Below are 14,254 nucleotides of genomic sequence, written 5' to 3'. Positions count from 1 at the left end.
TCGAATATCTATTTGATTTCGAGGTCATCGTGCAGCTTTTCGTTGGTTACGTAATGATAAGCATTGGTAATTAATCGTAGAACTTTGTTATTGTAGAACCCCATATTTGCACCTCATAGGTCCAAAATGACCTTACAATTGACGGATAAACAAATATCTTTGGTTTTATTTCTAATTACGTTGTATTTGCTAGTTGCTAGTTGAATTTTATTTCTCTATTTTTTGTCTGACATCTTGTTTCCAATTTAAACTACCATAGAGATATATACTGATGTATTTAGCTGATTCTGCTTGAGGAATCAGACATCCATCAAGTGATATAATTAGGTCTTCCTCATTTCGCCGTCACGCAAAATTAACATGGACAGATTTGGAGCTATTAAGCTGTATTTTCAGTTTTCTAGTTCACTTGAAGATCTTGTTCACCGCTACTTATATTTTTCTACAGTCTTAGGGATATAAATCTTTTGATATATATATATCCATCATAACTGTGTCGCCGGAAAATGTTGCAAATACTGTTTATTTTGTTGTTGGGATATCAGCAGTATAGATCAGATACAGAAGATACTACCCTGGTGAACGCCAGCCTAAACGGTATAAGTATTGGGAATGCCCTTTCATACGAGATTCTAAATTTTCTTTCAAAAAGATATGTTTCCAGAAGTCGACAGTAATTTCGAGATAGCAATTTGTTCATTTTGTGGACTAATCCCAGATATCATACTCGGTAAAAGCCTGTGAAACGTCCAGGAATAGTGCAGGGTAATATTTCCTTTCTTCGAATGCCTTTTTAACAACCGCTGTTAATGTATACACTTGGTCAATTGTCGAGTGGTGATTTTGAAATCCAAACTGAAAATGTGGTATTTCTATAACTGTATATAATAGGTCTGTAATATCAAATTTGTTCTGTCAGTTTGTCAGATTTTTTAAGCATAATTATTGGAGCAACCTTAAAACATTGCGGGACATGCTTTATTGTCAAACAGGCATTAAATATATATGTAAACATGATGATTGCTTTTTGTGATAGTTTTTTCAATAACCCACGTGAAATATCATCAATTTCAGGAGCCTTTTTAGCATTGAGGTTACCATTTTTTGTGGTAACTTCGATTGGAGAAATCATTATTATAGCTATATCGGGTTTATAAACAGGATTTGTATCTATTGTAGATTCTATATCATTCAGTTAGAATAGATTAGCTAAATATTCTGCGAATAAGTAAGCTTTCTCATCATTGCGTCAAACCCATTAATTATGATCATTTTAAAAGGCGGTACTCCAATAGTTGGTCTTTTAAACCTCCGAGTTGCTTCCCATAGCGAGTAATATTTGTTAATAAATAAAAATAAAAAATTAAATAAAAAAAATAGCAATTTGATTGCTTTTTTAATGTAGGCCTTGACATCATAACCTCCGACGATTTATTCCTCGGAAAATTGAAGGCGAACTTCTCCGAACTTTTACGATTATGTTATTAAAGTGGCGAATGCAAATTTTTATTGGCGATGAGACTTCGGAACAACGCCAATTTATTATAGGTAGGCGGGCCGGGACGAATTTATTTGTTTGTTTCTCGTCGATTTTAATGGCGATCGTCATTAAAGGTCCCACTCAAATAAAAGGACGGGAAACCATCGGAAAACTTTCGCTGCTCGAAAATCGTAAACAAAAGGTCTTCCGAGAAGAAGATATTCGCAAGAGGGGAAGGGCCGCGTTGGCCAAAAATTACTTTATTGAAGGTCATTTTCGGACTGAAAAGAAAAGAGGAATAACCGTAAAGGACGTATACGACGCAGTATAGACATTCTTTTACGTATGCCGTTGAGTGTAATGGGACGTAATGTTATTCAATGTTTTTATGATATTTTATCAATATGCTTTTATGTAAAACAATATGTCATAAGTAACTTTGCAGTTGCGATGTTTTCTTTGGTACGACGTTGTTTTTATGACGTTTTTGGAATATAAATATCTCGATGGTATACCAACATTGTATTTTTATTATAGAGGTTGTTTCTCTAATTTAAATATCAAATTTTCATACAAAACCAAATAAAGTCTTTTTATTCTGATATATTAAGGTGTTTGATAAATTATAAAATCATGTTATTCATTATGAATGTCTTCCGTTAGGCAAAACTCTTAAGTGCCTAAAAAAAAACTCTTAAAATATGTTGGTTGTTTCTAATTGCACTGCTAAATGCTATACCAACATTGTATTTTTATTATAGGGGTTGTTTTTCTGATTTAAATATCAAATTTTCATACAAAACCAAATAAAGTCTTTTTATTCTGATATATTAAGGTGTTTGATAAATTATAAAATCATGTTATTCATTATGAATGTCTTCCGTTAGGCAAAACTCTTAAGTGCCTAAAAAAAACTCTTAAAATATGTTGGTTGTTTCTAATTGCACTGCTAAATGCTATACCAACATTGTATTTTTATTATAGGGGTTGTTTTTCTAATTTAAATATCAAATTTTCATACAAAACCAAATAAAGTCTTTTTATTCTGATATATTAAGGTATTTGATAAATTATAAAATCATGTTATTCATTACGAATGTCTTCTGTCAGGCAAAACTCTTAAGTGCCAAAGAAAACTCTTAAAATATGTTGGTTGTTTCTAATTACACTGTGTGATATATATTTTTTGTTCTATATCGTTAAATAAAACGTCTATTTTGTCAAATGCAATTTGTACCATCTGAACACAAGAACTTAAAGGGATTATTGTTTGTAACACGTACCATTTTAACACTCCGAGAATGGTTGAAATAAATTACTCAGAGGGTCACCAAAATTATTAGCTTTCCCATTATTTGATCTTATCCACTTCCTTACATCTTCACTACCTTCACTACATACCTTGCATGCTTTCATTATTTCATATTTGTTATTATATAATTATCTCCATATACAATATAAAATAATTGTGGCTTGGCACATCAAAGGAAATAATAAAATGTATTCATGTAACTTTAAATTTCCCTAAGAAAGGCACATTCATCGGTGAATATAAACAGTTCAACAGGTGTAGAATCTGGACCGAAGCCTAACTTGAATAAAGAATTGAATTTCTTTTAAGATAACAACTTATTGGGTACAATTTAATTTAGGCCTACTTGGTCATATGCAATCCATCCATGGGATTAATTAGCAAGCCTAACACAGCCATCACTAGACGGATATAAAATAAAATGTTGCGTCGCGTATTGCTAAGTAATTCGAAAAATTGATTCCCCAATGTACCTGTTAGTTTGAGGTGCGTTATGACATCCATGTACACCGTCTAATCACAGAAATATTATATTTAGAAGAGGATCTTACATGGGTGACCTTGAGACCATGTTTGTATATGTTTCAGAAGAATTAGGTGCCGCTTAAGACAGGTTTGGTGACATTCTTTAAAAACTTTTATTAAGAAATTATTATCGTTAGATCGGTATTATATTACAATATGTATCTAAAGGTATTTGTAGAAAATGAGAATCTAAAAGCACCAGTTAAGTAACAATAATATGGGTAAGGATGAAGTCGAAACTAAAATGTTCCGTTCCAGACAGCGAAGCACTCTTTTGTTTTCCAAAAGATCTAGCTCTAAGCCAGTAATGGTTTTAAAAAGGTAACAATGACAAATTGACTAACTGCAACAATTTAAATAGCAAGTCTTTTATTATGAAGTTTATTTACTGAATTTAAATACACAGTTTGGATATATTCATAAATAGTTTACCGATTTGAATAGTAAAAATAACGTCAAGCCCCTTATTACTTCAATTTTACATTTTATATATCTTTATACTGGAGTTACTAGAACTTGTTTGCACATTAAAATTCTAAGATGAACTTAGGGATAAGTACGAATATATGTCCTATAACTAAGTAAACTGAGGTATTTTAAAATTGAAACGAACAATTTAACATATGCTTCTTTATAAATTATATGGCAACTTTTTTGGAAGTTAATCATGATGTATTAATTAAAACGAAGTCTTAGTTGGTATTTGTTACGGACAAATGGTGACATTTTTAATACAATCAACTAAGTAGACTATTCTGAACAGGACACTGTTATAATAAAAATAATAATCAGATGTTGTTTGTTTTGGTGGATGAAAAGAATCAATAACTTTAAAGAGGAAAAATGAAAAAATCTGCATTGAAAATATATTGATAGCAAGTATACATTTTTGTGACATATATAGGAAAAAAGGTTCAGAAAGGACAATTCTGATGCATAATATAATTAAATATATTTCCTTTTCAAATATATTTATTGTGGCAATATAGATTTTTTCATGTTTGTTGAGTATAGAAATTGTAGTATAAAAATAAATAACAACACTTTCACATATGTATATGAAATGGATGATGATGAGGATGATGGTGATGAAAATGGATTTATTGTCCTTATTAATAATTAATATACATAATAGTTAATGTGGAAATGAAAAAAATAAGTTAAACCTTTCTTTTTTGATTAGTTTTTAAATTTTATTTAATATCGCCGTCGATATTTAATTATTGTCTAATATTAGCGGACCTATAGATACTTCATAAACTGACAAAAGTCTGTAAATAAAACGTGTGTAAATAAAAAATAATCATAAATAATACGTAAATTGTTGAACAATTAAGAGCAATGAAAAATTACTGTACAAATGTGTTTTAACGCTTCTCACTTTGTAGTTCAATTTTACTTAATTACAGTTTCATCGCTGCTGATGATTAGGTATTATTGCTGTATGCTATGTCCAAGTTAAGTAGTTAACATTGAAACTGAGCCTTCAATTCATAATAGTTGTAAGTAAGCGCTTATTGCGTAAATGCTGCAGATATTTTAACTAATGCGATTTTATTAAATAAGGGGACAAGAAAATGAGTATCGTATAACGCAAAATTATGATCTTTAATTTACAACTTTGTGCATAGTAAATTGTTTATTTACAGCTAAATGCAAACATAGATTCGGAGATGGTTTTTGATAGTTTTTCAGATTCTCAATTCAGAGATATATATACGGGATTAGTAGAACAAGTTTACTGAAGTTTTGGAAGATCCCGTTCCCTAGTGTATTTTGAGTCTTAAAAGATAATTTTCGTTCACAAATTGAAAAACAAAACTAATAAAATATAATTTTTTTGAAATGTTATTAATTACATCATCTATATCATTATAAAAGCAGAATATGATTCCTACCTTTGAGTCGTAGATTCCTATCTTCCAAGTTATCCATTTCATCGCTGAGCATCAGTTCTTGGTGACTGGTAGGGCTGTCATTCAGTATGGGTTCCACCGTCACCAGCTCAAAAATGTTGTTCGTACGATTCAAAATCTGAAACAAAACTATTCAGTCTGTAACAATTATAGAGATATTTCGTAATGATTCTTGTCTCCTACTATCTGTTTATAAAATATATTATCTTTTAGTTAGATTTCGTTCATATATTTGGACTTATTTCAGTACATTTTTATTGAATATATTTGTTGTATATAAAGTAATATACCTACAATGAATGTACAATTATATATAGAAGATGGGTTTTTATTTTATCACAAAAAACATTTTTACCGCAAACTTAATTTGGATATGTATGTTGCGGAAAACTGCTACAAGAATTAAGAAGTTACACAATTTTAGTTACAGTTACAGTTACAATAATTTTGCTGAATGCCATACATAAGAAATCTTTGCAGAATCATAAAATGTCATGTATAAAATCAATAAACTCATTCCAAAATATTGAAAAATTATTGGAATGATTCAAAAGCAAGGATATGATAATTTTATGATAAATGTGATAATATCATTTTAAATTTGATCAATTTACTCCAAATAAATATTTTTTATACTGGATTGAGGATATTGAACTTTTTATACAGAATACCATTATTCTGCTTCATGTTTTATGTCTTATTCCTCATGTCTTATCTAACATTCACTTTCCATTGAGAGCATTTAAATGATGACCCTCAATATTTTAATTTAAGAAATAATGAAAAATTACCAAACATTTGAGTATATATCGAGCTTGAATTAAGTAATCAACAAAATCAAAATTTATTACTGTATTATATACAACTCAACTGTGCTTCACAATATCAATTAAAGGTTGGAGAATGGGAATTGATATATTTATTGAACAAATTGGAAATTGGTTGAGAAAGTTTAGTAATTAAAGAAAGTTTAGTTAAATGTTCATTGTGTCCATATAATAACATATAATTCACTATATTTGATCGAATGGGAAGTAGTGTTTCACTATACCATCATATTTACCCAACATCGGTGTTTCAGATGAACATTAGTTTTGCTAAATGCTGTGAATCTGAAGGACGAATGAACTACAGTTTTAGAAGGCGAATTCTTTGAATAAAATTGTATTTCATCACATATATAAACAAAAAATAGTTTGTTATTTAATTAAAAAGGAGGAAGCATAAAAATGAAATAGTATATGAATGGTAGAAATAATTGAATGTAATTTTATATAAAATCAAACAGAAGCAGACACATTTCAAGCATTCCTTGAGTAAATTTTGTTGTTGTTTCGTATAGAGAACACATAATCAAGAGCAATTTTCTGCAATTCTCTTGCTTTCGAAACAAAATTACGACAAATTCCGGGATGAAAAGCTCCCTATTAATCTCATAACACTTCTAGTTTGTCGACTAATCTGGATCAAAGGAAAATATTTAATAAATCTTGTGAGAGCAGCAAGAGGGCATGATTAATTAGAGAATAATCGCAATTTCGAGTTAAAGAACCTTATTCATTCTCTAGGGATAAAGTTGTATGGTAGGTGGCGCTGGTTGATGAAAATATATCATATTTTTCTAGGTATCAACATTTTTTATGTTCATTTTGATGTAACCACTCATACACTTTTATTGAATCTAATTCACAAAATATTGTGTAACTATATTTTATAGTCTAGTCTAGCAGTGAAATCACTTAAACTTTTACATATTATAACATTCTAATGCAGATAAAATAATGAGAGAAAAATGAGATATTTAATGTTTGTGATGAAACATCTTTCTATATCGCATCATACATTTCTATCATGCTCTCCAAATAGGTTTTTCTCTTTTCTAATTTATGTTATTTTGTTATCAGATATAAAAAATATATTTTTGTCAAAACTCCTTTTCTCAAGTCATAGTTTACGAAGAAGCTCAAACCGACTGACCTCCTCTCAGAGGTGCATGATCTTTTAATATATTTTTTTTTGCAAATTATTAAAAAATTATAAGATATAGAAAATCTGTTAAATCTATAATTATTTTGTCATTCATCTGTCAATCTGTATATATTTAGTTACGCGTACAATAAAAACAGTACTGGAAATATAGCGCATAACGTAAACCATTTTAGTTTTGATGATGTATACGGTGTTTGCATGTATATTGATCACCAATATTTATTAGTGAATTTGCGAAGTATAAATGTAAGGAACTGTTAAATAACCAAATCTAACTGCTACATTCGAGGGATCTGTCATTTATCTACATAGAACAACAGTTTCCCATTGACATCCAAAATTCAATTTGAGATTCAAGACCTTTCAGACAGGTTAACAGTTTATAAATCAACTGTTTTTAGACATTTTTTAAGCGTAGAAGGGAAATGGTTGCTACACTAATTAATTGAATATGAGAACCGTTTGAGTTTTCATTGCATGCCAAGCCTAAAACGAAGAGTCTTAAAAAACTACGGTAATTTCAATCATATAAAACTGTCTGTAATTCACAGGGAATATTTCTGGCCATATAATCTTGCTCTTCATATGGTGGGATCTGCGAGCTACCAAAATTGAATAAAACGGGTACTGCAGATATGAACTGAAAAAATTTATCGACATTGTGTTGCAAAAAATACCATTAATTACTAGTAATAGATGCAAAATCATCCTTTTATTTGATGATACCTGGCTATACATTGAAAGAGCTATGAAGGATACACTGTTACAGTCTGAATGGGAAGTTCTGTTTGACCCAACCTGGTAGCTAAATACAGAGCCTTCTGATTACCGCTTGATTAGATCGATATTGCACGACTTGTTGACATACTTTAGAAATTCTGAAAAAGTCCAAACATGGACCGACTAATAGATAGTTTCCAAAAATACATAATTTTTTAGGCACTGTTTTGCAATCTATCTAGAACGGTAGAAAATACTTTAATACATATTGTACCAATTATTCTCACTAGAGGTCTATTTAAATTGAAAACGTAATAGAATACCTATGAGCACCTAATAATATATTTATGAAATAATGAGGGATCTATTGGCCACATGTTAAGTATAAAAAACTATGGAAACAATGACACCAAGAAAGTATAAATATATACGAAATAATTTATATAGAATTGTGCGTGGACAGAATGGTAGTTATGAAAGATACACTATTACAGTTTGAAGTGGAAGTTCTGTTAAACCCAGCGTAATTCCTAGTCTTCTTATTACTTGATCAGATCGATATAGCACGACCTGGCTGCCAAATGTTTTCAAAATTCTGATAAAGTCCAAACATAGATCGACAATAGATAGCTTCCAAAAATACATAATTCTTTAAGCACGGTTTTGCCATGTACCCATAATGATAGAAAACACTTAAAATATTAATAAATGTTGTACCAATTATTCTTACTAGAGGTCTATTTAAATTGAAAACATTAATATAATACATATGAACACCTAAGAATATATTTATGAAAGAATGGGAGATCTATTAGTCACATATAAAAGTATAAAAAAACTATGGAAACAATGATATCAAGAAATTACAAATATATACGAAATAATTTATATAGAGTGGTGCGTTACCACAGACGCCATAAAAGTTATTTATGTGTCTGGTTTAGGTAGTAAACATTTATAAAAATTGTGCTTTTAAATTACGGCGTCAGATTTAGCTTAAAAACACAATGGCAATAAATGTCCAACAATTGAATTAGAATTTTTTTGTTCAGTTTGCTCGCGATATTTTAAGTCGTCCTCGTCCTTGTTACCAGCTATACGATCATATTTAATATTAATATTGTGAAGGTACTTTCACATTTTAGGAGTATGACTTTTTACAGAATTTTCAACAGTTTTATTTTATAAAAAATAAGCAACAACGAACTTAATCTTGTAAATATTGTCCATTGGTTTCTACGAATTTGCATCGTCTCTCAACTAGCATACGAATATCATACTGAACGAACTTGTAGGTTTCGAGACTATAGAATCAAGGACCTATTATCGCATATCGGTACCAGTGCTTTAAAATAGTTTTCGTAATATTTCAAAAGTGGTAGTAAAATAACACTCCGGATCTCGCAACGTGAGATTGACAGTTATTATATCGTAGTATGATTAACGAAGGATTTATAAATGATTTGAGTTTCATAGTTCAACAAAGGAAACATTCACATTTTGAAAAACATCGTTTACCTGTAAATTCCTTTCAGAAGGTAAGGCCACAATAGGCAGACTGCAGTTGCTATGAACTAACATAATCTACAGGAATTTGGACAGAAGCTTCTAGTTCAGCTGATTGGAGAATTTGGAGACATCGAAACTTGGAAAACCATTCACTGGTAATCATATGCACTGGTACAAATAATTGTAACTGTAATCTATCCAAACGGGACAATTATTGCGAAATTTCTTTGGTCATTAGATTAGGTGGAAGACGTTTTGTGTTTACATTACAGTGGTTTTGTTTTAATTAGGACAATTATTATGAATTTAAAGAAGTAGTAAATTTAATTTAGTTTTTAAGTATATTTTTTATTTTTAAATCCCAAAAGTTTAATAAATTCGTAGGAATCTGCAGACATGGGAAATTTTGCACTTTACAATGGTCGTTTACAAAACATCCAAAAAATATTATCCCAGATGTTAAGCGCTGGAGCCAGCAGCGAAAAAAAAACAAAAGATAATGAAAATATGTTAACTTCGAAATATTGAAGGGTACTTTGGATCCTTCGGTTCAGACGTACTACGACAGAATTTCCAATGGTATCTCAGTTAACACTGCCTTACTCCTCTTTATTTCTGTATTTCCTTGTTTTTTTAATTAGGTCACATAAAACCACATCAGCTAATATTAGGTCACAGGTTAGGTTCCTGCCTGCTTTCATCGAGCCATAACGACCAACACTTGAACTGAGAAATCAGTAAATCCATATTGTACTATTACCCCATTACTATAGTTAAACACTTTTTCAAAATTAGTATTTTTTATTCAACATAATTTCATTCAAGAGTGATACGCTGATTATAGCGACCCTTCAACATTTCGATACCATTTTTGAAGTGCAACATGTCCTTTGCTTCAAAATAGGCCTCAGTTTCGACGATCACTTCTTCATTCGACGAAAATTCCCAGCGAGCATTCTTTTGAGATCTGAGAACAGGAAATAGTTGCTGGGGGCCAGATTTGGAGAATACGGTGGATGAGGAAGCAATTCGAAGCCCAATTCATGGATTTTTTCTATCGTTTTCACTGACTTGTGACAAGGTGCATAGTTTTGGTGAAACAGTACTTTCGTTTTCTTCAAATGTCGCCGTTTTTCGGCGATTTCTTCCTTGAAACGGTCCAATAACGCTATGTAATAGTCGCTGTTGATAGTACTTCTTTCTCAAGGTAATCAATGAAAATTATGGATTTCGGAGTGAAGTATGTAATACGTGTCCATCTTTTGATCTAGATTGTATTTAGTCAACACCTGAACACACTCATAATACTTTACAAATTGTTCATTTTCTTCCATCTGGGGAAAATCTTGGAAATATCTATTTAGGGAGTTCTTAGATCCTTCAATTTCCGGAGGCTGTTCAAGTAATACCTTAGCGTGAAGAGCGACATCTAACAGAAGAGCGAAGAACTAGCAGTTTCGTAAGATAAAACTTTGAGATTAAGAATTGATTTTAATGTTTGCCTAAGACCTCATCGGTTGATGTTTTGAAAACTTTCATCCGGTTTTATTAAAATCGCAAAAAATCCCGAAAATATGTTTTCTTTCAAATATAATTTAAAGCCTAAAGAAAATATAAAGTTATACGTTTAATAGTTACTCGTAGTTAATTGGAATTTTCCAATCTTCTTAAAGATACCTTTTTATAGGAAAATTTCAATCTAAAATTTCGTGGTTATTTCATCAGTTAGTTTAGTATCAACATGGACTAGCTCTAAATATTCAATATTAATATTCAAAATTATGGCACCGTTACATTATTTATCGCGAAACAAAACATAAACGTCTCATTATTATCGAAACTTTGGAGTAAATTAATCTAAGTTAAGCGCCAGCTAATGAACAATAATCAATAATTATGGATATTAAATAGATAGAGATTGGTTTTGTTGGATTTATAGTAGAGAGTATAAAATTAGTCTACTTACAGAACTAAATTTGAAAGGCGTTAGAGGTCGGACCAAATCGAACCAGTTCGTTATCTTCTTTCCTAACAGATCTGGTAATATAACCATGAGTGAATTTCCTATACTACGAACTATCATGTCTGATCTGGAAAAGAAAAATAATAAAATAAGTATAACATAATTTAAATAATAATATTTTAAATTACATAAAATAATATTTTTATTTTGTCAAACATTAGAAGATATAAAATGTTCATAATACTGAAAATATTTCTTTTATACTAAGGGCAATACTTGTATTAGCAATATTAGGTATAGATTTATGATCTTCTGTTTAGGAGCATTATATTGATGCATTTTTTTAGTAATTGGTTCAGTTGTAATTCTTTGCGGAGTATAAACTGTAAATTTTGATTAAAGACATTGGTTAAGAGATAACATTTGATTGCATTGTCTGACCTTACTGGATATTATAAAACAAACAGATTGGTATATTGTAAAATATAATGGTAGACTGATTTACAGGTTCGGATATTTGTGGTTACTTTTAGATACAAGAAAACTATATCTATAAATATTTTGACCTGATTGTATTTGTATTTCAAAGGGTACGGATTATCAATTACTTAAGATTTTTCTTATATCTTTGAGTAAATTTAAATTGTTGTAGCAACACAGATTTTCATAAAAAAGTTCAAAAGTGCATGTACTTTCGGCCTTTTTTTTCTTTTTTTTTTTTTCTTTTTCTTGTTTTCTTTCTTTTCTTCTTTTTCTTGTTTCTTTCTTCTTTTTTTTTGTTTCGCTGCTAGTGTAGTAATTTGAAATCTTGTTGGACTTAATATTAGCTCAAATCAGGTTGTTGCAACACAATAATATTTTAGTTATTTTCTCTCTGTGTTTGTGGTTTAATTCTTAATAACAGGTAATTAATATAAAATTAGTATTATATTAAACTAGGAAAAATGAGATAGGGCGCGCTTGAGTATTCAAGCTTCGGACAATCTGCAGGAATACGTTGATTGTACAAAGTTACAATTGGTTATTTGTTTAGTTCTTTCAAGATTTTCAAAGATCAAAGGACTTTAATTTTTTTAGCTCAATCTGGTGAAATACGAATGAGAAGGAGTATCACGAATAAAAGCTGATGTCATTATCTACTCAATACCAGTTTACGATCATCGCAATAATTTTTGGCAAACAAATCAGTGTGTGGTCATTAAAATAGCCTCATATTAATTACACACTGAGAAGAGAAACAAGAAGCAAACAAAAATAAGAAAAAGCCAATGAAATTACATAACGAAAACATCCCACAAGAATATTATGCAACTTGGGTTAATCTACAATTTTCAATTTGGCAGAAGCATCAAGCGTAAATAACTCGACATCAAACTTTGTAGTCTGCAACAGTCAAGAGCTACTTTCACTAAAGCAATGAGTATACAATAATGGTGTACAAAATCATTATCAAGCCAATCTGGACATATGACATTCAACTATGGAGCATAGCAAGCAAGAGCAATATCAAAATATTAGAAACATTTCACAGCAAGGCTTTAGAGAAATATTCTCAATATATTTCACAGCATGAGCAACAAACAGTTTAGAAGTGGGATAACAATGACAAGAAGTGACCTATTGTTCTAAGATTATTATGAGATGTTCTGTTCTCACGAAATGATATTCTGGATGAACGAATTTATGATCTGCTGACACAGGATATAAAAGGGTAACAAATTGTTTCGTAAATAAATACTTTTAAGTTTGTTTACATATCATAGATTAAAATGCGTCCAAAAATATGATTATATGAGGAGAACCAATATCTTCAATATCTTCCAATGCTGTTTAGAAGTAAACCTATCCATTTGTTGCAGTGATATTTGCTCCTCTCAAAAACGTAGAATGAAAAAAACTTTATACATTATATTACCATTGTTGTTTATTAAGAATTACTTACGCTGTGCCAGTTATAAAGAATAGTATTTCAGAGTTAATGGTAATTTGACTTTATTCCTGTTTTTTCGTTAGGATGCTGCTTATTTTTGCATAGCATTGATTTTTGGTTAATTACTCATAAAAATGTCACTCCAGGTTTTTCAAAACGTTTCTCCTCTCCTGATTTAGTTCGGTGGGATTTTTGGTTATTCCTTAAATACAAAAAACCAGTTTGAGTACATTATTTTTAGTCAAAACCGTTATTATTTATTAACTGCTTCGAATACTGGAAGAAAAGTTTATATAAGAACATTGAATTCAAGATAATTGACTTTGAAATGGACGAAATAAATCCGAAAAAATAGAGAGCTGGTTTATTTTAAATAATCCTACCATTTTTTTAATCGCAATCGTAGATATTGAGATATATGTCGCCGGATATACCCTATTGCTATATTGCCAATACACTCTGCATTCGAGTATGAAATTTCAATAAACCCATACTGAAGAATATAATAACGACCGCCTGACAAAAGGAACGTAAACCAGCCGACTCGAAAATTTGATGAATTTCCGGCGATACCGTTCTCCTCCCCCCGTCGACCCGTCATCCCCTCCCCGAAACGAACTTAATTATTTTCGCGAATTTATTTGCGCTGATTAGATCGAACGAATGATTCAGAACGCTTTTAATACCTTCCCCTTTTCCGTTCGTTTTTGATGTTTCGGATTTCAATTAAAAGGGGGATATTTTACAGTAAATAATTCAATAACAACCTTGTCCAAAATCAACAGAGAGTCCTCAAACATGTATATCTGTAAATATGTAATACGTCTGCTAAAATGCCTTTGGTTTGACCTTTAGATGGTATTTGTGTAAAACATATTATTGGTAATAATAAAGTTTCATAACGTTTCAT

General features: G+C 30.4%; 1 protein-coding gene across 1 annotated transcript in view; it reads right to left on the bottom strand.

Annotated features, from left to right (window-relative positions):
* Gyc88E (Guanylyl cyclase at 88E) overlaps positions 1 to 14,254 on the bottom strand; it is a 175,000-nt gene that overhangs the window by 62,440 nt on the left and 98,306 nt on the right. Inside the window, exons 5-6 of the mRNA XM_076396476.1 lie at positions 11,418 to 11,541; positions 5,216 to 5,351 (exon numbers count right to left, since the gene is read on the bottom strand). Coding sequence (XP_076252591.1) covers positions 5,216 to 5,351; positions 11,418 to 11,541 — 260 coding nt within the window. The remainder of the gene's footprint in view (positions 1 to 5,215; positions 5,352 to 11,417; positions 11,542 to 14,254) is intronic.

Source organism: Rhynchophorus ferrugineus, unplaced genomic scaffold (assembly GCF_030347505.1).
Source record: "Rhynchophorus ferrugineus isolate W39M unplaced genomic scaffold, kcgeb_rfMv2 rfM2, whole genome shotgun sequence".
Lineage (NCBI taxonomy): Eukaryota > Metazoa > Arthropoda > Insecta > Coleoptera > Curculionidae > Rhynchophorus > Rhynchophorus ferrugineus.
Note: the sequence above shows the minus strand (reverse complement) of the source record. Positions and strands in the feature narration are given on the sequence as shown.